The 23,471-nt window shown below is 40.2% G+C and overlaps 1 protein-coding gene across 7 annotated transcripts; it reads right to left on the bottom strand.

The window, feature by feature from the left end:
• Positions 1-6,018: 6,018 nt before the first annotated feature.
• Positions 6,019-23,432, bottom strand: CEP97 (centrosomal protein 97). Of its 7 annotated transcripts, none has more exons than XR_008435723.1 (12): positions 23,267-23,432; positions 20,924-21,066; positions 19,856-20,014; positions 19,355-19,456; positions 18,757-18,870; positions 17,836-18,002; positions 16,446-16,610; positions 14,504-14,637; positions 13,216-13,987; positions 12,129-12,204; positions 7,425-11,393; positions 6,019-6,880 (listed from the first exon to the last, which is right to left on the bottom strand). XR_008435723.1 is itself a non-coding variant. In XM_053970442.1 (11 exons), exons 1-11 carry the CDS (start codon positions 23,316-23,318, stop codon positions 10,680-10,682), a joined length of 2,598 nt encoding a protein of 865 aa, XP_053826417.1. In that variant the 5' UTR covers positions 23,319-23,432; the 3' UTR covers positions 6,019-10,679. The 7 variants fall into 7 exon arrangements, 1 of the variants encoding a protein (XP_053826417.1); XR_008435718.1 differs by having other exon boundaries at positions 6,019-8,929; positions 9,738-11,393; XR_008435720.1 differs by having other exon boundaries at positions 6,019-7,533; positions 9,738-11,393.
• Positions 23,433-23,471: the final 39 nt, after the last annotated feature.

Genomic DNA, 23,471 nt, shown 5'->3' with positions numbered 1-23,471 from the left:
TTTTACCTGTAAAATCACTTTATTTTCTACAATGACCCAAGGATTTTTTTGAAGTATTTTATTCTTTTAAATTTCAATGCTGCACCTTTGAATTTTCTGCTATTTATTGCTAAGTATCGCTTCTCTCAGCCTTGTTCCATGTTACCACAAGCCCCATTTTACCCAATGTTAAAAACAAAAACCGATTTAATGGCATTTTTATGAATACATCATTAAATTATGCCACATGCTCCATTACAGGATTGCTGCTTTGGGTTTTTTTCCAAGTTGTCAATTTCTGTTAGCTCCCTATCCCCACAGCTCTCTAAGCCAACAGCGTTGCAAAGGCAGATATGAGCGCAACCTCTCCAAATTCTGTCATGCAAATCTCAAAGGCACAGAGGAGCCGCTACCACCGGCGATGTCCAAACCACGTCACTGCGGCACAGGGGCTTGATGCTCGCGTGGCTGCCAGCACGGAAAACCAGATTTCCTGCTGTTTTTCGCAGACTCCGCCCTGGTCCTCAGGGCGCGGGGAGCTGGCAGCCCCCAGCCCGCTGACATTCCGGGAGCAGCGCCGCAGCCCCCGCGGCGCTCCCGGCCGCGGAACACGGGACCGGACATGCACCACGAGCCACGGACGGGGGGAGCGAGCAGGAAGCACCGCTGCCGGCAATGCGAACCGCGCAGCTCTGTTTTATTGCTTCAAAGGTACTTTTTTAGGGTGCCGTGGGATGGGCATCCTCGGGGAGCGGCACAAGGCAGCCTCTGGACTGGCAGGAAGCACCTTCAGCCGCCGCTTCTCTGAACCCCGAGCGGCGCGGGCAGCACGGCCCTGCGGGCGGGCGGACCCGGCCGCGGGGATGGGGGATCCGAGCAGGGCACCCACCAACCCCGGGACCCGCACCGGCCTCCCGCCCCGGGCCTCCCCCTGCGGCCCCGAGCCCGCCGCCGCCCCGGCTGCCCCGCCAGGCTTTGCTTTCCCCCGCTCCCCAGACGAGCCGCGCAGGCCGCACCGCCCGCGCCCGCTCACCGCAGCCCGCTCACCGCAGCCCCCGGCGCTCCCCCGGGCCAGGCGGCGGCCTCGCCCCCGGCCCGGAGGCGCTCGCTGTAAAAGCCCGGCTCCCGCCGCCCCTCCCTCTACCCGCCCCTCACACAGCGGCGGCGGCCGCCTCGCCTCTTCCCGCCCCGCCCCGATAGCGGGCGGCTCCGTGCCCGTGGCAGCTGCCACAGCTTCTGGGCCGAGAAGGAGCAGTGAAAAGGGAAATAGACAGAAAACCCAAGAAAAAAACCACCACCGTCCCTGTAATTTTTGAGCCACCGCAGGTGAAGCCTATGAAAGCAGGCTGTGGGGAGGGTGGCGCGGAGCCAGGCATTGTGGCCTGAGTGGCATCACCATGGGTCCCTAGCCGCAGCCCCAGCCAAGGGAGAAGGCTCTGACACCGAACCATCGCAAGTCAAACGCTGCCGAGCCTGAAAGTTGTGAAGGGAGAGTCTGGCCCCACAGCAGCTGCGGAGTCTGAGCGGGGGGCACAGGCACGGCCCAGCACAACAGAACTGGGCAAACGCAGCTGCATTGAGGGCAGGACTTCAAGATGCTTGATGAGGACATGCACACAGCCAGTGTTGAGCTTTGCACCCTGCACCAGAGCCGGACGGCACTTTCAATCCGCAGGACATCTGTAATTAGTTTGGTAAACACTGCATAAGTTTGGGAATGCCGAAACACTCACCTGCCAGAAGTTCTTTGTATAAGTACAGCTTAAGGGTTTGAGCTTATTTTTACTAAGGAATATGTGAGTTGCTTAAAACCAGAAACAAGACAGAGCAGCTGAAATATTCTTGTGAACACAGTATTTTAGCCATTAGAAATTGCCTACTTTTGTCTTCTGCCTCCATCCTCATCAGCCATACCTATTTTGAAGAAGTGATCTTACCTCTATTTTTCTCCTTTCTTCATCTTACAACAGTGGTTACCTGGTAGAGATAGAAAGCAAAATCTCAACATGCATCAGCTTTTATTTCTATTATACACTGTAGGTCAAGAATTGAAAGCCATCTGGCTGTACAAGCAGAGCATATTAAAAAGACAGCATTTTGAAGGATAATTGGTACTGATTTTTTTACCCTCTCAATATACAAAGTCTATCAGTTCTATAGCAGTCTCATTTCTCTTCACTCTTCCTTCATGAGCATCAAATTCCCCTACAAACTCTGCAGCTCAAAGTGCAACCTACAGCAAAACTCGTGTGCCAAATGCCAAGCATTATCCCATCTCTTAATACGTCTGGACTGATGTTGGGGGTGAAGGTATGGAAGGTGACAACAGTGAGAAAACATGTCACTTCTAAGGAAATAGGTACTGCTATGCTACCTTCTGCCACCTGTTACATTTCACATTCCCTCAGAGATGGGAAGTGATCCCCACACTACTTCTCTCCATAAATTCTTCAGTTATCATTATAGTTAGTCTTGATGAAGGCCTAATAATGAATCAAAATATGCCTTTCTAATCTCTAACATGGTAAGTCCTTTTGCACAGAGGCCAGAAACCAATTTCTTTGTGTTTGTTCTCATGCTCTACAGAAGACCCGATGTAAAAGGCTGTTTGGGTTATTTGAGAGTCAATGGCATTAGTGAGGTCTGTTCCACCTCATCACCATGCAACATCTAAATGTCATTAGTGCCAAAAGAAGTACAGCTTTAGCAGCTGTTGCTCACCTTACATCCCTCCTTGTTTATCACACCAGAAGCACTTGCCAGTTATTTTGATTTGAGTACAGAAAGCTGGATAATGAAAAATAATCAGTCTTTCCTTATTTTTTCCCAGAATTATATGCAGTAAGATGAAGCTATGCTGGGCCCTTGGCCCCATTGTCCTTCTCTCTCTTACCCACAAAAAATAATCAATAAAACACAGTATTTTTGATAATACATATGGGACTACTGAACCCATTCTTGATTATAGGCAAGTATTGAGGAATGTTTTGGTTTGTTCCCTGAGACAAACTGAAACATGCTTTTGTGCTGAAGTATGGTGAGATTTAACAAACAATGCATTGGACAGCCTGCAAAGAGCACAACTCACACTGTTCCCTTTCTATAGACACCTTTGATCTGTCTCCTTTTGCTACATTACCCTTGTAACACTTCTCCAATCTTTTTTCCCTTCCACAATCATCTGGGTCTTGTTCTTCTGCGGTCCTTAGAACAGTGAGTTTCACTCTCATCTTGTACACAAGTTCAGCATGGCCCCTGGTTTCAGGCATAGCAACAATAAGGTCTATTTAACCATTGGAAAAACTTGCTAACCTGGTGCCATACAGATGGTTTTCACATCCTCTAATGCTTTAAAGGGATAACATTTTTGCTAGAAGAATCCTCTTGCAGTTTCCTCAAGTCCTTTTCCAAAAGCTTGCAGAGAAGCTTTCCTATAGGCACCATCAGCCTTTCCATGAAACTGCATTCCCACTCCAGGGACAGGCAGGAAGGAACACAGGTTTCCATTTCTTCCAGGTAGCTCTTCTCACCTTTGGGACTAAGATAAACTCTTCCTGGTCTTCCTTTCTATTTCTCCACCAGACAATGGACATGGCCACAGCCATCTCAGCCATAGGCTGTCCAGAATAGATCCTTCCAGTTTAACACTGACACTGCTACACCAAAGGAAGGAAAGCATCAGGCAGCTAGGAATATGAGAAAGCAGGTGAGATAAAGGTAGCTTATCTGTCCTACTAGTAAAATAATACCTAGTTCACATGCTTAAAAATTTTAGTATCTGTGAGTAAAGCCAAATAATCAGAGACCAATAGGAAAGCCAATCTGCTGTAAAGCTACTGAGCTTGGGAATGAGCAAGCTGCAATGAGGACAAGTGCATCTCTCTCCTGGAGAGCTCATCAGTACAAGACAGCTGAAGAGCCAGTCTTGAAAACATGGGCTCCAATACCACATGCATTTGCCCAAAACTTCAGGTTGAAGGGGCTGTAGGAACTACTGATGGAAAGAAGAAAAGTGATTCTGGTTGTAGAGTTTCTCAGTGTCTGCTGTTTCTCCCCAGGTCCCACAGACTCTAAGGCATAAGCAGTAGTAAGCTTATCAGCACATCTTCCATGCACTTCCCACAGTAGAAAACATGTTGCTAATACTCAAGGGACTGGATAACTTCAGCTTGTGTAACAATGGATAGGAAAAGATTTCCCAAAGGCTGTTGCTTGAATGCAGTTTAGCACAATGCTAAGCAAACATCCCTGACTGGTAGACTGCTGCTCCTCTCAGCAGTACATTTTCTGAGAATTATTTAGGCTTTTCTAAGGGTTTATGGCTTTCAGTCCAACACATGAACACTTCAAACACAATGTGTCAGATTTTATGTTGTCCAGAGCATCGTTTATGATCACTGGCTTCTCAATTTTCACAATTTAAAGCATCTTAGAAGTCAGAGGCAACTCATTTGATTTGGACATCCTGAGCACAATTTTCTGATATTCCTTCCCTTGGTAATTATCATCTTCCACATATCAGAAAGAGCAGCTATACTGGTTTTGGATGGAAGACAGGTAATTTTCTTCACAGTGGCTATGGTAGGTCTGTGTTTGATTTGTGCTGGAAACAGTGTTGATAACATAGGACTGTTTTAGGTACTGCTGAGCAGTGCTTACAGACCCAAGAGCTTTCCTGCTTCTCACACCACCCCACAAACAAATGGGCTGAGGTGCCCAATAAATCCTAGCATAGGTAAGGATTTCAGCCCATAAAATTAAAAGTAACTATTTCCATTTGAACAAAATGGGCCCATCCTCGCCATCCCTTTATTTTCCAAATCTAGCCAAAGATTTTAAGGTCTGATCTTATTACAAATATGAATAAAAACCAGGGACAAGAGTGAACTTCAACCTGAGTCCCCGAAATACTATGGGGTTACTATCCCTACAACACACAGCACCTAAACTTACTGGTACAGCTTTAAGGCTTTTAAAAGAAAAGGGCACTGCTCTTCTCTTTTCAGACCTGGAGTTACTTTAGCTATGCCTATTTTTTAAATAGATTTTTAAAATTGATTTTTACATAGATTTTTTAATAGATTTTAAATAGATTTTTAAATAGAGTCCTAGAATGAGGTGGAATGGAGCTTAAAGATCATCTAGTTCCAACTCCCTTACCATGGGCAGAGGCATTCCTGCCCATGGCAGGAAGCCAGACCAGATTGCTCAATGCCCCATCCAACCTGGCCTTGAACACTTCCAGGGATGTGGTATCCATTTCTCTGGGCAACCTGTTCCAGTGCCTCACCAGCCTAAGAGTAAATACCTTCACAGAAGTGCAGAGAGTCCCACTTAAAAAAAAAAAAAAAAAAAAAAAAATCTTTTCTTTGGTGTAATGAAGTAGAAACACATAGTGAAGAGTTTAAAATGTCCACTAACCTCCATGTGTTACAAATTGGGTGAAAACAAAGTTAGATTTGTTGTTTCAGTTTTGTTATTGTTGTATTCTTTTTGCCTTTCAGAGAACTGTGTTGCAGTTAAACATGACTTCCATGTATGTCTGAACTCCTCAACTGTTTCTTTTTGTTAAAGACTAAAAGATGTTTAATTAGTCTTCATTTATTAAAGAGAGCAGGTATCTGACCAAACCAAGAGAGGCAACACCACACGTTGCAATTGTGTTTCTCTTGATAAGCTCTTCAGTCTTAATTCTCTTTCTAGAAAACTCTGTACAGAATACTGCCACATCTTTTAATTTAAACACAGCAGGTAATTAAGAACACGAGAGAGGGCCAACAATAGAAACAAAGGGCTGCAAATCACAAAAAATCAACTTCAGAGTCATTGGTGAACTCATTTCATGTACCCTACTATACTCTTACTGTCCTAGGCACTGGAACAGTGGCCATCAGATGTCTCAGTTGGGCCAAGTAAAGAATGCCAACGCTTATCTTGTCATCACTTGCTTTCTATTCCTGAGCTTCCCATGTCCAGAAGAGCTCTCCAATTGTAAAATTTATGGCTATAGTCATAAGAGTCAATATAAGGTACACCATAAAATTTTCAATAAATGTACAAATCATTTATTTAAAATTCAAAACTCAGCAATACAAACAAAATACTTAAGAAACATTAAATCCAAAATGTAAGCACTTATAGAAAATATATTAACTGTATCAATTTAACCACCCACCATTGTTCACAGAAAACAGCAAGAAATAGAAAGACAAACCAATACCCAATTCTTCTCAAATTCTAGTTTAGAGGTAGAATACCACTGTGAAAGTCTCAAAAAAAATTACTTCAGTAGAATTATGCTAAAATTAATTTGGCCCATATACTTATAAACGTAATGAAGCCAGAAAAAAAGATTCTTACTGAGAGCTCTTGCACAATGAAATCTGGCATGACACTTTCCAAGAGATAAAACATCCTTTCCTGATAAATACTGTTTATGTTCTTGCAAGAAAGGGATTCTGTGCTTTTTCCATTACTGACAAAGAAAACATTTAGAAATAGACCAACTTTTTGGTAGGCATATAGAAAGCAAGTGTTCCTCAGCAACTTGTCCTAGAAAGCCAATCTGGGAAAAAAAAGAAGTACAACTATTAAAAGAAGACATTTTCAAAGACTTTATGGATATTTGATGCATACTTATTTGGGTGGCACAGTCCTCAAGGGGGAAAGGGGGGAAGTTAATACAACAGGAGATGAAAACAAAAGGAAGTGTCTTTTCCACTAGCAGGGGAACTGACTGGTTTTTACATTTTACTGTCATTCAGTCAGTCTCCCCTAACTGCTACCATTTTATCCTCTCAGGAAAAAGTGTATCTAGAGACACGCTAGAACATCAAGTGCAGTAAAAATTACCCAGGTAATCTCAAAAGAACATATATTCCATTTTTGTTCATCAGATAACCTGCAACAAGTAGAAACAAAAATTGCAATTCTTCAGACAATATATACAAATTCATAAAAAAAACCAGGAACAGTTTGCAAGCTCAAATACAAACATTATTCAGAAAAAAACCCAACATCTTAATATAGAGACTAGCTGCTAAGTGCATTTAAACTGCTGCATGCAAATAGTGGAACCTATGGTTGTCTAAGAAACTTAACTATCAACAACTGTTAGGCTTCTGCAATTTAGTTTAGCAAGGATTTTCTCAAGTATTTGCTGAAGAACATTTGTGGTTTAGAAGCAGCAAAATAAAATTTGCAGTCTTAATGCCTTCTTGCTTTATGGTATATAGAACCACTTGTCCCAGCCTTCAGAAAAAGAGGCAAAAGAGTAATTTCTGCCACAGACTAGTGAAAATAGCTTTCATGTGCCAGCTACCTCATTTGGGGCAAAACTACTTCTGTGGTGCAGTTTAAATAGTCTGAGCTATGTTTATATGATTTTTCTGAAGCAAATTAAAGAAGCATTTGAACTGTACTCACGGCAGAACTGGCAACATTACCTGGCAAATAAAGTGATCTCTCCCACTAACACTGGAGGATCAGCCCACAACAAATCACAAGAGATAAGCATTTCTTCTACACAGTACATTCTTCTGCTGAATATGAAGCCTTTCAGAAGGAAAGAATACAATATTAACACCGTAAAGTTTCAGATCTATTTTAGGCCTTCCAATTTCTTTATGAAATTTCCATCACCACCAAAGAAAAACTGTGCATTCCTATCCAACTAAAAGACTATTACATACCTAGATTAAGGTATTTTACTAAAAGATGAGTAAATGCTAAGCCATATATTAAACTATGATACTTCCACATCATGATTCTTTGAGAGCTCAAAATAGCGCTGAAAGACAATTTTAAGTATACATCCAGTTTTATTCCTTATTTTTCCACTGTATCCCTCCTTATGCCTTTCCCTGTATGTATTTTAATGGTCAGGATGAAAATATTTTCTGTATATACAAACTAATTACATTTAATCCTGTAAAAACTAATCCCAAACTTTACCCTTCTTTGATTTCTCTATATTTAGGCAACTTATCTTCTACATATGCAAGATACTTTTCAGAATATTAGAAAAAAAAATTCTAGTATTTCACTGTTTCCCAAAAAAAGCAAGATAAAGCTGAATATTTATCAGTACATGCTTCGCTCTACCTGCATAAAAACATTTTTGTATATATAGGTTACACATTAATAAGGATAACAGCTGACCTCTGCATTAGTTAAATTAAGTTGCCTTGTCTTTGCGCTTGCAAGTTCTAATAACAAAAGGAAATATCAAGAAACATCTAAGGCTTCCAGAAAAAAATTACTTGCACCAAGTTTCCCCCACTCTGACAACTCCAAAATTAAAGTTGTTTCACTTCTAACTGTGCAGCAAAAGTGAGAATCCAAACCAGCAAAATACATATGCTCCCCTCAGTGTCTCCAGTAAGAGAAACATTGTTATCCAGGCAGTGGTCTAGTTTCTTCTAGGTCTTGCAATATAGCACTCTGTCAAGAAAGAGAACTTACACCTGACCACTGCCTCCAGAGTGCAAGATCCAGAACTGTTTCAAACACTGAAATAATTCTTTTCTCAATATGCAAAGAAGTTTCTTTGAAGTTTGGGGGTTTTATATAACATCTTGACATTCAAAGAGCTAAGTCCTATGAACTGCAGATCCCCAAGCATGGCAGATTTAAAGCCAAATTCAGCACCTTCAGAGGACAAAGGTATGATCCTGTGGACTACACACTGCTTTGCCCAGGTAATCAAATATTGTGATACATTAATGCACCTGTACCATTTTCAATACCCAAGCATAATCTGCAAGATCAGATTATGAATATGGTCATGCTACAAATGTGCTGTGACTACATTCAGTTAGAAAGACAGCACATTAAGAACCTACCACCTCTGCTGTTACAGGTTTTCTTTAATGCTCCCATATATGCAAGGCACAGTCAAAGGTCAGCCTGACTGCAGAAACAGCTCTTTGGAGAAGCTGGTGCCCTAGAACTTTTTTGAGGTGGGAGAAAAAAAGATGACAGTTACTCTATACACAGAGGCAAGCTTTATTCTTCCAAGGTACACTTCACTACTGGGAACATGGCTGGTACAAGTCCAATACATCACTGATGTTCTAAATAAAGGCTATTTTGAGGTCTCAAGCAGATACTGGCCTCATCCTAAACTCCTGAGTAGTGGTAAATTTCAACTTGGAACCAAAGCAGACATGCAACCAAAGCTTTCACAAAACCAAAATTATTTTACATGGTAATATGGCCATGAATGAGTTAAGAGTGCTAGTTGGTTTTCATGACACCATAGCACCAGAAGTTAACCTGTGGATCCAGAGAATTACAATAAACATGTGTCTTTGTAACTGAGAAGTAAACATTAGCAAACTACTGCAACACTGGGCTTCCAGTACATGTCGCAAAATGCAGCATCAACAAATGCCACTGATCCCTGTAAATCACAACACCAACTTTTATTTCACTAGCGGCCATCACAAATCACATGGCAAAATGGATTTCTCTTGTCACTGTTGAAGTATAGTAAGATCCCTGATCATTTTCTATTAAAAAACCCAACATAGCCATGGCTAGGTAAGATAGAAACCCTGCTGCTTTCCCAGTGTTTAAGTGGAAGGCATAGCCTAGGTATCTCAGCATATTTGTTAACAGGAAAGAAATACAACTTTTTATCCAGGTCTAACTAAAATGTCAGCTACTGGACATACAGGGGAAAAAAAACCAACCAAAAACCCAACAGAGATATCAGGAAACAGTTAAGTCATAGCATTTGCTTTTAGTATTTATACCTGTAGATAGAAGTAGTTGTGATCCATCAAACTCACTAACATCTTGAAAGCCATGCAGGTCCAAATCCCACATGGACATTAGCATCCTAGTGGAGCAAAACATACACCGCCAAGTCTACTGCTGTAACCCAGCAGGGGAGTCCTGGAAATGATGTTCCCAAATCACATGCCCTTCTGAAATTCTTAGTAAGTCCTGGCTGCTACTGGTTCCATTTTGAGTCTTACCTGAGAAGGCAGGGAAATTCAACCCCAGGGCAAACAAAGGTCAAGGCTTGTTTGAAGCTTCCTGAGGTCTCTCTCCTGTAAGTCTTTGTCTCAGTGTTTGTATGTAAATGATCTAATTCCCCACCAGCAGCTTCAAGTAATTTACAAAATAGTCGCTGACTTGGACACTGGTTTTCTGGAATGCATCTTTGATACGCTGACCAAGTTAATTTGTTTAAGTCAAAAGAAGCCTGAAAAGCAACTTTTCAGCTTTCTCAGGAGGCTGCATCCTACCTATGACAGGATATACTGCCTGTATTGACTCCATTTCTTCCCACATTGTTTGCTTCTCTTTGCAAAATAAGAACTTAATCTTTCTTTGCAGGAAAAAAAACCCAAACAAATAATTATTAACACATTCACCAAAGTGAATTTACAGGAAACATTACCACCACCATCACCCAATCTTCAGAATTAATTTAATGGAGGCCAGTTATTAGGATACCAGTTTTATGTTTGAAAATAAAGTGCATAATGATTGTCACTGAGAACTTTGCTGATTTCAGGTTAGCATAGTTAGTGTCAATCCTCAGCAACATCAATAAAATAGTAATTACAACATAAATTGATAACATGAGCCAAAATCTGAAACAAACACATGAAAAATAAGTTTTGTATAAACAGGAAAAAAAAGAGAAGGTGAAATTGAATCCCTAGTCCTTTGTGGAAGTAATCCTATTATACAGCTATTCCAACATGCAGCATCTGAAACGAAGAATCACAGTCTGTTTGCTTCCCTTCTACTATTCCTGAATTCAGTTTGTAGCTTTCTGGTGGTGTCTGACAGATTTCACCTCGGACAGGGGAAGATGTGTCTTGAGGGAGCTCTACAGAGACAGTGTCAGAGGAAGAATCTTGGCTTTCTGCTGACACAGGGATCTGTAGACAGCTGCCCTCCATTTCCTCATTGCAATCTGTGTCTTCATCAGCCTCTTCCAGCTGCTGAACAGATTTTAAATACTGTTCTATCAGTCCGTTGTCCTGCTCATTACTAGAGCTCTCTTTACTTTGCCCACACTCCCCAGGGCCATCCTCTTCTGAACAACATGCTGAAAAACCACAATTGCCACATTGTTTGATGGTTTCCATTGAAAGGGAGCTCTCAGTTCCTTCAGCTGAGCTCTTTTCAGAGCTACACAGGTCACTGGCATGAGTCTGATCAGCTGCAGAAGAATGAAAGCCAGAATCTGGGAACTGCAACAAGGACCTTTCCTGAAGATCATCCTCACTAGCTGGAACTAACAAAGCAGAACTAACAGCTGGTGGGGTTTCTTGCTCCACTGCAGATGACTTAAGAGGTGGTTTGGATGTATATAAAGTATTGGCTGAATGGATCCCAGCACCACCTAAATTCTGCATCACTGAAAGCTGCCATTGTTGAAGGGATTTAACCTGTATAGAGAAAAATTCATTATGAAATGCAGCTAGATGTATTTTGATTTCTAGTGGATTTCTTGCATTCAACAACCAAGCTCTAATATAAAATCCAAGATCAAGTGAAAAACAAAAGGTTTCCTATATCATTAGGGAAATTTTGTTCTTCTCACTAAAATCATGGCTTTTAAACCTACATGCCAAACACTGACAGAGCACATAAGCTCCCAATTCAACTACCTGAAGAAAAAGAAATCTGTTCTTAAAACCAGAAAGGAATTATCTGTTTTTAAGAAAACAGCCTTATTTTTGGAAGAAAAGCTTATTAAAAGGTGTATTAACAACTTTCCTGCCTCAAAAATGAGTTGCTCACAAGCAACACAGCTTGGTATCATTTCACTTGCCATGGGCATTTACAGTAACATCATTCTCCACAGTCCTGCTTATGTTTATTTAGCTTTTCTTGCATTTTGTCTTCCTTCTTACACCAGGCCACAATTTAGCCTTTAGTAATAAAACCAGTGTTCTTGTACTGATGTTCTGAGGGTTATTTCCCCCCACAGTATCAGTATAGCAGACAACACATCAATAAGATTCTATTAAACCACTCAAATCATTGGAAAAACTGAACCATATTGACTGTCTCTGCAGGATCTACAGTAAGAAATAATGCAAATTCACATATAGGCAGATTCAAATTCGAATTCCAAATTCATATTTAAGCAGAAAAACAAGAGGACTAAAATTACTTACCTGGTTCCAAAGAAATTTGATAGCTTCCTCCTGTACAAGCCTCTGCATTTTATCTTCCTCTCTTTCTTTTCTCAGTCTGCAAGAGCACACATCCAAAATTTATGCAGCTTAAATAAGCAACATTTCGGAAACAAGAGCAACAAGAACACACAAAAATGCCTACTTATATAACAGCACTTTTGAAAGATACAACAGAGCCTAACATTAAGAAATTACTGCAGTCTGGCTTGCCATAAATACCCAGCTGCTTTCAAGTTTCTTTTTCAGTTACATTGAAATTCTGCTTCCTTTTACTGCAGCACATTTGTTGGTTTGGCAATAATGTGTCTTATTCTAAAGTGAACCCAATCTCTTATTTTTTCCTGCACAACTACCACCACCTCCTCCCCTTCTTCATTTCAAATTATGCTGTCCCACTGATGTATGGATTGGAGTATGATGTGTAAGCACTGGGAGTTCCTGGAGTTCACTGAGCACTCAACTTGATTTACAGAACTTTTGTCACTTGTGATAGTGAAGAAAAAGAGCTTGTCAGACTAATAGATACAGGCTGACTCAGAAAGATATTAAATAAATCCAGAATTTTTGCCTTACAAATTGAGGAACTTTGACCATGATCTTCTCCAAACATGGATTCACACAGGATCCAAAGTTAAAACAGAACCAAAGACAGAATCACATTTTAAAATTGGATCTTACAAGGTAGAGGAAATTCTTCTTTTCACAGCAACAGAATGATGGCTCTCAATATAGACACTTGATTTATAGACTCTAATTGTGAGGAGACAAATTTTAAAAAATCCCACACAGCAATTTCTATTTTGAAATATGCAAGTCCTACTAAAAGAGGAATAGAAAAATGTGTTCTAACCCAATCCACTTATAGAAGGCACTTTGAGAGTATGAATAGCTATGTGCAAAACTGTGCTTACCATACAGGAAGTGATCCTGTAATGCAATCAGTTTTATGTTTCTGATGCTAGGTTCTACTGTGAGTAGTTATACCATATATATCTGTTCTGAAATACTCTGGAATGATGGTTATATTCAGACAGACTTGCAAATACACAGCATGACCTCAACTTACTTTTCTATTTCAGCTGTTAAGCAAATGATGTGCTCCTGCATTCTGTGTAGTCGAATTTCATTCCGCACTTCCTTTGCTCGAGGATGGTGGTTCCTCGTGTAAAAGCCTCTCCAGGAAGCTTGAAGCTTGGTAGCTGCTTCAGTCATCCTTTGCAGTTCAGCTGCACCTTGATCAGCTGGTGCTGCACCTTGCACAGCCAGTGAACCAGACCTTTCTTCTGTCATCTGGTCAGGACAATGAGTTTTTACTCCTGATTCAGCACCTAACGAAATGCTGGGGTGACTGTGCAGAACTTGGCCTTCAGAGGCCCCTAAAGAGTTGCCAGTCTTTGCAGCCAGGGCAGCTGTTACTGGATCAGAAGCAGGCACCTGCAGGATCTCTTTGATACTCTCTTGCCTTTCCACACTTCCTGCTGCTCTATTAGGGTGCTCTCCTGTAACAGGCAAAGCTTCTTGCTTGTTAATAGTTTGCCTACTATTATTATCTCTCACACCTTTAATCACTGTATCATCATCATCTTCTAGGCCCAAACTGATTCCATGTAGCTTGAGGTCTGAAGCAGGAGACACTGGAGACAATCCTGAAGCAACTGGCATGAAAGTCGACTCTGAGGATAAAAGGCTGCTGTTTAGTTTGTCTTCATCTGTCTGTACATCTTCGAGGTGTAGCTCCTTGGGAAAGCTTCTTTCATGAAGAAAAGAGTTCTTTACTGCATAGGAATGATCATTGTTTGCACTCGGTCCAACCCAAGAATTCCTCTGGATGACAGGTTCTAAATAGGCAGAAAGCCACATTATAGTGTTAGAGTATTTCAATAATACTAATAGTTTGTTTAATTCCTAGGGATTCCCAGTTTGGTTTTGACAGTTAGCACCTGGGTGGGTAAGATGATCTAACATGTTAGTAATGATGAGCATCATTTCTGTATCAGGACAATATGTACCACAGTAACACCCAAACTTGGCAAATACTGGGTACAGGAAATTGCACAAACTGCACTTCCTTGGAGAATAAACTTGTATAAAATGCAAAAGTCAAAGTAGTAACTCGTTAGTTTCTTGGATTGGGTTTTTCACCTAACCAGTCTACTAGCATTTCAAGACACAAATAAGCATGGACTGGATTTTTTTTAGAAGCAAACTATAACTTCAGTTGAGAAAATCAAAGATCAGTAAAATAAAATAATAACAGGGCCTTGTTCTGAAATTCCTTTCACAAAGTTACCTATGTTCAAAAGAAAAATATTTATTTCCACAGGTTAGACCACAGGTGTAGATAAGCTACTTACCCTTTTCAAGAACCATATGTGATGGCTGGGCCAGGCCACTGTGCTCATGAGCAACTGGCACTGTTTTGCTGGGAGCAGAAGATGTAGGTGGCTCCTCATTTTGGCTTTCATGCATCAACTGCCTCTGGTGGAGTCTAAGCACAGAGTGCCAACAACAGATTTTATGTTCCTTTTAAACTTTCTTTTGTACAAAAAACACCTAAAAGAAACTATGAACTATTTCAAAAGAAAAAAAGTGATCAAAACATTCTAAAGGAGAGGCTAGTTATGCAGACTCCTATATGCAGAAGGCACTAACAGGACTACTCACAAAGCAGGAAATTGCAGTCTTTTCCTGCTCCTCTTCCTCCATCCCCTCTTTCTTCATACATGTACCAAAAAAAAAAAAAAAACAAAAAAACCAAAACAAACAAGGAAACCAAACTAAAACAAAACAAAAAAACACCAAAGAAAAACGAGAAAAAAAACCAACAAGCAATTCTGACTATAGACTGAAAAGCATGAGGTGATTTCTACACACAAAGAAAGCATGCAGATATTTTAAGTGTCTAATGTGGAATACATTATGTGTGTAGGTTAAGAGGAGTTTGAGGAATGGTGGGAGTATCTTTTGCATTTCAAAGTGAGTGAATCAAGGAATAGGTCCTGCTACTCCCGTTACTAACAGCTTGATATCCTAGTAGAAATCAACAAATATTTTCACAGAAAAAAAAGAAATCATCCTTTACAAATTCAGAGGACACACAGGTTGTTTCAGCCCAGCTAAATTAGATGCTCAGGAGACAGAGGACAAACTGTCCTATAAATCATATATGCATGCAGGTGACGATTTGAGGGGATTGCTTTTTCTGCTAGGGTGGTGTTTTTTTTTTTTTTGGCTTGGTTGTTGAGGGATGTTTAATTTTTGAAGAATTATATTTAGCAGAACAACTTCCTGAATTTTCCCCAGAAACATGTGAATGCTAGAGCACTTAGCTAGAGATTCCAAGGTCAAGATGCCTTGACTGCACCTTCTCCTCAGAAACAGCTACAACATTTCTATAATTTCCTCCCAAGACCAATCTACACTTGCAAAGTGGGCAGTAACTACTCCCAGATGCTCCCAAGTTTCTGGTCTTTTTGATGAGATACCCTTCTGCTAACTACAACACTTTTGTTGCTCAGATTTTTAACCACACTATGCCACTTAGGTAGCCTGCTCCTGGGAGCTGAATTTTCTGCTCTTACTGCAAGAAAAAGTTTGTAAATAGTTCCTGGGGAAGAGAACAACCTACATTGCTTTGTTTTCTGCCTTCTAACCAAAATTAGTTCATCTTTACATGGACAAAAAACACACCATGATAACTTTACTCATCTATTTGCACAGACCTTAGCAACACAGCTACAGCTGGCAGAACCAGCAGGCTCTCCTGAGGTCTCTGCTGACTGACCTCAGATGCCAGATACAGATGTACAAACACATCACTAGGAACAGTGTCCCTCAAAGGACAATTTTAAACCAAGAAAGAACATCTCAACAATAAAAAAGTGGCTGATACACCAATGCACCACAATAGTCCTCGTTTACAATTAGAACAAAAACTAAGCTCCTTTTTGAAGTTTTCATCTTTTTTTTTTTTGTGTGGCAATAAAAAAAATCCCAGTGCATAGTTTATTTTAATCAGTTCTAACACAAATTACTTTCAGTGTCCTACAAAGCACAGACTGAAAAATATGAAGGAATTTTCCCCTAGATGGCCCAGAAAGCAGGAAAACACTCCTGCTGCTGCTGCCTTGCCTCTCATTCCCATCTAGGACACATCCTGTACCTCCATGACACTTTGCATCTCCAGCCCTCACTGTTACTTTGAAATACTTAAAATGACATCTTACTACATCTAACACATCAGATTTATAATTATGTTCTCAATTACATTCTCTAAGAAAGAAACTAAGTTCTCACCTTTGCTTACTCAGTATTTTTTCCAGTTTGGCATCCTCTTCAGTCTGGAGTCCATATGCAGACGTGAGAGGACAAACAGTAGCCAAGTACTGAGCTAGTTGAACATGCTGCCCAGGTCGAAATGACCTTCCTTTCCCTTGACTGTAGAGCCATTCTGCTTTCAAACTGTTAGGAAGGGGGGAAATGGCTTAATAAATGGCACCTTTAATAAACAGCATAGAAACAGTAACTCTGTTTTCACTACAGTTCTTCTAATGGGTACTGAAGAGCTAATCTACAAATCTAAGCAAAATTTGGAATGTGTGCAATGCCCAGGGAAACTGGCAATGTCATTAACAGAACAATGAATAATGTGTACATTCATTTAAGCATCAATGAAGCAAAAAAAAAAAAAAAAACCAACTCCACCCACTTGTCCAAAACTGTGCAGTCTCTGCTTTGTGTGTAGTCTTTGCGCACTGAAAACACATTTGTCTCAATTAACTCATCAGCAAAGCTTTCACAGAAACAGAGAAGTTCATAAAAATATGCAAAACAGACACAGAGAGCAAATATTGCTAAAAAGTATTCAACAAGTCTGTTTTTCAAATTAATTTCTGCCTGAGAATATTTAATACATCTACATTTAATACATCTACATGTATTATACAAATACATGTATATACAGTTGTATATATACAAGTACATGTACATACAGTTGAAATGGAACATCCCATTAGTCATGAAAAAAAAAAGTCTAGAATTCCAACAGGCAACTCTCTTGGAAAGTCATAGTATGTTATGGTGAAAGAGAAAAAGAACTGGTTTACCTTTGACCAAAAAAGTGGCATCTTTCTATTTTAGTAACAGGGGGAAAAGGACATTAATGTCCTAGAATATGTTAGTGTCCTGGACTGGAATGTGCTTACAATGGATAATACTTATGCTTGGACCGTTCGGATGTCAAGAACTTTGTCATACAGATACCATAGTGATATAATGAGCACAGTGATACAGTAACAAATGATTTGAGAAAAATTGTGTTTAACTAATTGATAACAAAAAAAAAAAAAAAAAAGCCAAATCTAGAAATGCACACACAAATCATGCTTATATAAGTTTGAGCTTCCCCCAAGACAACAGCTTTAACTCCTGCTGATTGTCACAATCTGCGAAGTCAAAGGCTGTAAAGAAAAGGTACCAGACCACTGATAAACACTTCTACAAAGCAAAACTGTGGTAGTAGTTCATGTGATTTGAGGAACAAAACGAAAGCTTAACTTAATACTTCTATCTAAGCAAACTAAATAATAATTCTATTTGTAACAGATGAAAAATTTAGCTAAAGCAATTTTAGCTTAGCCAAACTTCATGTAGTAATTTTAGAGATTTAATAATACTATTATGTCACCTTTCCTTTTGAGAAATCACATATCCATCAAGAACTTTAAGGTTCAGACACCAGCTGACAATATAAGGCCTGTAGTCAAAGCCAGGGAGAGAAGGTGTAGCCATCACACAAGGATTGTTCATAACTGACAGCTGTTCCAATTGGTGAAGAGAGGCCAGGAAAGAAACCTTGAGAAAACAAGATACATTTGTTAACTGAACAAAACATTCCACATTTCTCCTAACTACAGCTGGACAGCTCATGCAAAACAACAGAATGACAAATAAATAAAAAATCACATTCAATTTTTGAACACAAAAGACTACAAAGGACCTTCTATCAGTTACTGCCATTTCCCATTAATTCTTCTGTAAATGCTATTAGTCCTTGGAAAGTATTACCTTCTCTTAAAATTTGGGAATGGGATGAGAAATTACCAAAAAATTTTCTTCTGACATGAAATCCCAACCAAGAGTTTTGGCTGCTACTTGTAATAAAGCAAACAAACAAAACAATAAAGACAAAAGTCAAAGGCAGATTATTTGTTTCTCTTACACAGTGTTTGAAAAATAGGTCAGTGGCAACAAGTGCAATTCAAACCTCTGTTCTACTCCCAGCAGCTGCAGAACCTGTGTGAAGCATTTAATCAGCTCAGCTTTCAACTTGCAGACAAATACAAAAGGTTAGGCCTAAAAGTAACATCCTTGAATAACAAAAACATAACAGAAAAAAGGCAAATTTCTTTCCAGACTAAATTTTAAAGGATACCACTAGCTCGTGCAGCTAATGCAAATATGGTTATTACATATAAACAATTAAACTATTAAAAGTTGGGTTGTTTCAAAGAAGAGAGCCCATTTTCAGTTACAACCTCAAAAAAATTGTTCAACTTCCTTCTTTCAGTCTACCTAAAGACAAGGTGATCTATCTTCTATATCTTACCTCATTTAAATCTCTGATTTCATTTTCTGCCAAAGAAAAAATAGTCAAACTCTGAGGTAGGCAAGCAGGGGCAGCACGAAGTGAAGTTATAATATTTCCATGTAGCAACAGAGTCTATAAAATAAAAACACATGATGAACACATGATGAAATGAATGTTTGATCAAAACCCACAGATTTCTTTTTCAGGCACTACCTGACAAAAATACATTGCAAAAGTATAAGCAAGACTTTCTCGTCACAGTTACAAAAAATGCATTTGGAAACGTTTTTCTCTACAGAGTGCATGTTGGAAGAGTTAGAAGCATGTTTTGTTTTGATTCATGATAGGAGATAAGAGAATAAAGACCTATGAAGAAGATATCACCATCATATCTTTATCAAAATCATTAGAGTGGCTATAGAAAAATCACTGCCTCAGCACCTGCAACTTCAAAACAAGGAAGAGAATATTTACATGCTTCCCTCTAGAAATTACTGTTAATGAATTAAAATGCTCTAAGAGCTAATGTTCAAAGAGTGAATGTCTAAAGGCAGCAATTTTCAAATCAAATTTCTTTGTGTATGGAATGAAATAAAAACAGAGATAGAACATCTACCTTTAGTGAGGTAAGCTTGGAGAGATCGCCTAATTGAGCTATGTTATTGTCTGACAGATCAAGATGCTGAAGAGACAGACAGGAATTGACTTGTTCGATGGCCTACAAGAATAAAGAAATCAGTTACTCACAGTAACTCTTTTTTAGCTACTAAATAAAACCAGGTATCAATAATTATAAACTATTTTGAAAGATAAAAAAACCCACTAGCTAAGTAACACAAAGTAAAAACTATGTTTTAATACAGTTGTATTTTAAAGATAATAATTATTTTTCTTATTTTAGAGACTATTTCCTTACTTTCATTTCATTTTGATATCAAACCTTTTATTTTTTCCTAAACAACTCTACTCCAAAAGCTGCCATCTTCTATTTCACAAGCCAGCAGACACAAAACATTAACACTGTTGTTCCAATCAAAACATATTCAGATTTCTTTGCAGCATTTTCCAAATTCAATAACACAAGATTCTGGTAAATGCAACAGACTAAACACTTTACCTTAATGTTATTTCCTGCCAAATTCAGCCATTCCAGGTGCACCAAATCCTTCAGCCCTTCCATGTACCCAATACTATTATGAGGCAAGTTGAGCACTCGGAGCTTAGTCAGTTTTGCTACACCCATCATTCGCACCAAACGGTTGTTGGCTACAGAGAGCTGCAGACGGACACACAAAATAAACAGTTTTAACTATGCAGATAGAGAAAGATTTTATTTCTAATAGTTAAAAATCTACTCCAACAGATACTTGTTCAATCTACATATTTCATTTTCATGTAAATGACATGGACAAAAAACCTGCAAGAGCCAGGAAATAAATTACTGATCAAAGAACATGAGTCATCACAGTTCATTTCAAAACATAAGAGGAAATTCTCCTGGCAACAGCTAAATAAAGGAAAAAGAATGAGAAATTGTGTCATATGAAAATTAGGTTTTAATATCAGAATTGCCAATTCATTGTGCAAATTGTTGACCCATTCCTGGTGTAAAATTGCACTTACTGTCAATATGGCAAAGGACAAAATGTATTTCACACAATTCTCAAACAGGTTCTGTGCTAATAGGACTGTAAACCACAAACTTTTTAAAGGGTAAATCCAGACTAGACACACACTTCAGTAACATGATCACCAAGCTGGCAGTGTGGTGAAGGTCTGTTGTAGCAACAAACCCCACCTCTCCCAACTCAGTGTAGCTGGTCTGTAGAAGTTTATCAGGCAGCTTCAAGTCTATCTGGAAGAACTTTCAGTGAAAATATTAAGTTATTTTTAAGGTTACAAAGCCCAGGTACTCAAAAGCTAAGTAGTGTCAAAATTTGAGTTATCAGTGACTTTTCTAAGTGTCCTTATGATGTCCCTCTCCCATTAGGATTTATTTAGCTCATTTTTAGTTACAGCCCCCTCCACTGAAAGCAAAGCCTTCTACTTTAGTCAGCCATCATTTATTTTCCTGTGAAAACAGTAACTGCCAGCTTACTTCACTACATAATATGGCCTGAAGGCAGAAGATTCTAACATCATATCACCATTATTTGATAATAATTTCAAATCAAGTAACACTGACCTGCATCAGATTCCTGCATTTCTCCAAGTGTTCCAATTTAATTATCTGATTTTTGTCCAGAATCAGAGTCTGAGTATCAGCATCACAGGGCAAGGTTGGACCCAGTTTTTGCAATCCTTGACCTGAGCAGTTGACTACCGAGCCTTAGAAAAAAAAGGAGAAAAAACAACAAAAAAAGCACCACAGAGTTTATATATGAGAACATGTACTGGAAAAGCAACGTAAGACAAAAAAAATTGTCTTATAATATATGCAGATAATTTGGAAAAATTGATTAATTTTCTTTTCCATGTAAAACTGGAAAAGAACAACTTCAAGCAAATGACTTGAGCTCAAACACTTTAAGAGTAACTGATCCAGTTACTGGAAAATATACATACCAGACACTGTTCCAATTAAAAACTCTGGCAGAATTCTGGGAAAGTCACAACAGATCCTTTGAAGTGAGATGCAGCAGAATTCTGGTACCTAAATTTAAAGGTGTGATCCTGAAAACCCCAAATTTCAGAAGAACCTAAATTTTTTAATTCTTCAGAGAAATTAAGTTTTAAGCAGCTTGTCAACTATGTGTAAGCATTCTATCTAAACTAAGAAGCCATCCATGCAGCCATACTACAGTACTGGGGGCATTGGCAGGAACAAACTGTAAATGGGCTAGCCTACCATTTACTTAATGTAACACACAATTCAAATGTTCCACACAGAAACGGTCACAACATAAAGTTAAAAGGCAAACATATGCCTTCTACAGGGAGCTTGAATCACTGGGTACCCAAAGTGACACCTGATAATCATAATTTTCATACATTGAGCCTCTGCTGTATATTTGATGTACAAACATCACTGTAGTGCTTCTCGATCTCTTAATATCTGTTCAATAAATAATGCTTCCTTTTTTCAGCAACATATCTCAAATAGTGATCTCACCCTAATATGATGCACATATTAATATTACCGTTTATAGGTTTTTAGGGTTTAGTTACACTATGGATGGAGACAAACATTTCTTTGTGTACTGTTTTGTCAGCTAGAGAACATGAACTTCTAAAAAAGATGTCTGATGACATTTATTACATTCCCACAATTTTTTTCAAATCCACAGTCACCCCAAGAGCTTTGGAGAGCAGCAAGGCAGAGCCAGCAAACATCACTCTCCTGTCTTTGCACATTCAGGGAGAAAGTACGACTTGTTTCTCACTCAAGCAGTCATTTCTGCAACCACTTGGTCACTTTAATTGACCAGACAAACTTTGCATCTGCTCATTTATCCAAGGGTTTGTTACAAAAATTCACAACTGGCCCCTCCAACCTAGGAGAGAGGCAAGGACCCACAGTACAGTGAAAGAGCAATCCTTTTATTCGTGCACATGAGGAGGCCCATTCAAACTGGAGCACTTGGAATGTGGCTTTACACATGGTTCGCATAGATTTCCAGTATTCAAGTATACCGTGATCCAATTGCTACATAATACGCACAACTATTTGCAAAGAACCTGTATTTTTATGGCAACATCATCCACCTGCTTCGCTGTTGAAGTAGATATTCCTGCAGCCAGACTTGCTACAATCACTTCTCCATGATGCTGACAAAGGAAGGTTTTCACAGAGGAGTTATCTCCCTGTCTGGGGGTATCCTTTATGAGCACCTTCAAGATTCAGAGAAGCATAGGTCTCTTTTTCACCATCGTCTGTCCTTCTCCTTGCAACAAGCTTTACTTTTCTTGCTTAAGCATAGCAATTCAGTATACAGCATGAATTATATCCACACGTATAACTCTACGAAATTAATATGATTCCATTCTATAAACACTCATTAATATAATACCTGGGGAACGAGATTTTCCTAATAGGCTTTCAGGACCCAGAAAAATATTTCAAAATCGCTTATTTCTCGTTTGGCAGGAAGCAAGGAACTACACCCTCAGAAGTGGCGCTGTCTCCAAGACCTCTCAGCCCTCCCCTCTAAGGAAAACAGGCCCTATATCGTTCAAATCCTGGCCTATAAAGGTTCTACAAGGCGGCGGGACCCTTTAGCACGATAGACAGCCGCTCCGTCCTGCCCCGAGACGAGGCAGTCCTCAGGGCGGGAAGCGGTGCCCGCGCCGCCCCCCTCGCGCCGCACAGCCCCGGCCGCTTCCAGCCCCGCGGGGCCCTCAGGAGCCGGCTGAGAGCGGGGGCAGCGGACCGGCTGAGCCGGCCCCGCACCCCGAGAGGAGGTGGCGCTGCCGCCTCCACAGTGCCGAACCCCCGCGCCCCACCGAGCGCCACAGCGCTTTTGGGGACCCGCAGCCCCCAGCATCGCGGCCCTGCCGGCCCCCGGCACCTGTCCGCGGCTGCCCTTACCCGCTCCGGCCGCCTCATCCCCCACCCTGGCTGCAGCACCGGCTGCCGCCATGCCCTGCGCTTGACAACACCGCCAGGCAACCGAACGGCAGGCACCGATGGGCCAGGCCGCTCCGCTATGGGAGCACCGCGCCTTTTATGCTGGCTAGAGCGGCGGGTCCCGCGTCCGGGGCTGCGCCGGGGTAACCCGGCCGGGTGAGGGCTC

The sequence above is a fragment of the Vidua macroura genome, chromosome 2, assembly GCF_024509145.1.
Source record: "Vidua macroura isolate BioBank_ID:100142 chromosome 2, ASM2450914v1, whole genome shotgun sequence".
Classification (NCBI taxonomy): Eukaryota; Metazoa; Chordata; class Aves; order Passeriformes; family Viduidae; genus Vidua; species Vidua macroura.
Note: the sequence above shows the minus strand (reverse complement) of the source record. Positions and strands in the feature narration are given on the sequence as shown.

Bases quoted from the DNA above. Each gene is read 5' to 3' on its own strand.
- CEP97 (XM_053970442.1), bottom strand. From the start codon at position 23,318: ATGGCGGCAGCCGGTGCTGCAGCCAGGGTGGGGGATGAGGCGGCCGGA. The intron at 18,003-18,756 runs GTAAGATATAGA...TGTTTTCTCAAG, and splicing joins AAATCAGAGATTTAAATGAG to GTTTCTTTCCTGGCCTCTCT. The intron at 11,394-12,128 runs GTAAGTAATTTT...TTCTCTATACAG, and splicing joins TCAAATTTCTTTGGAACCAG to GTTAAATCCCTTCAACAATG.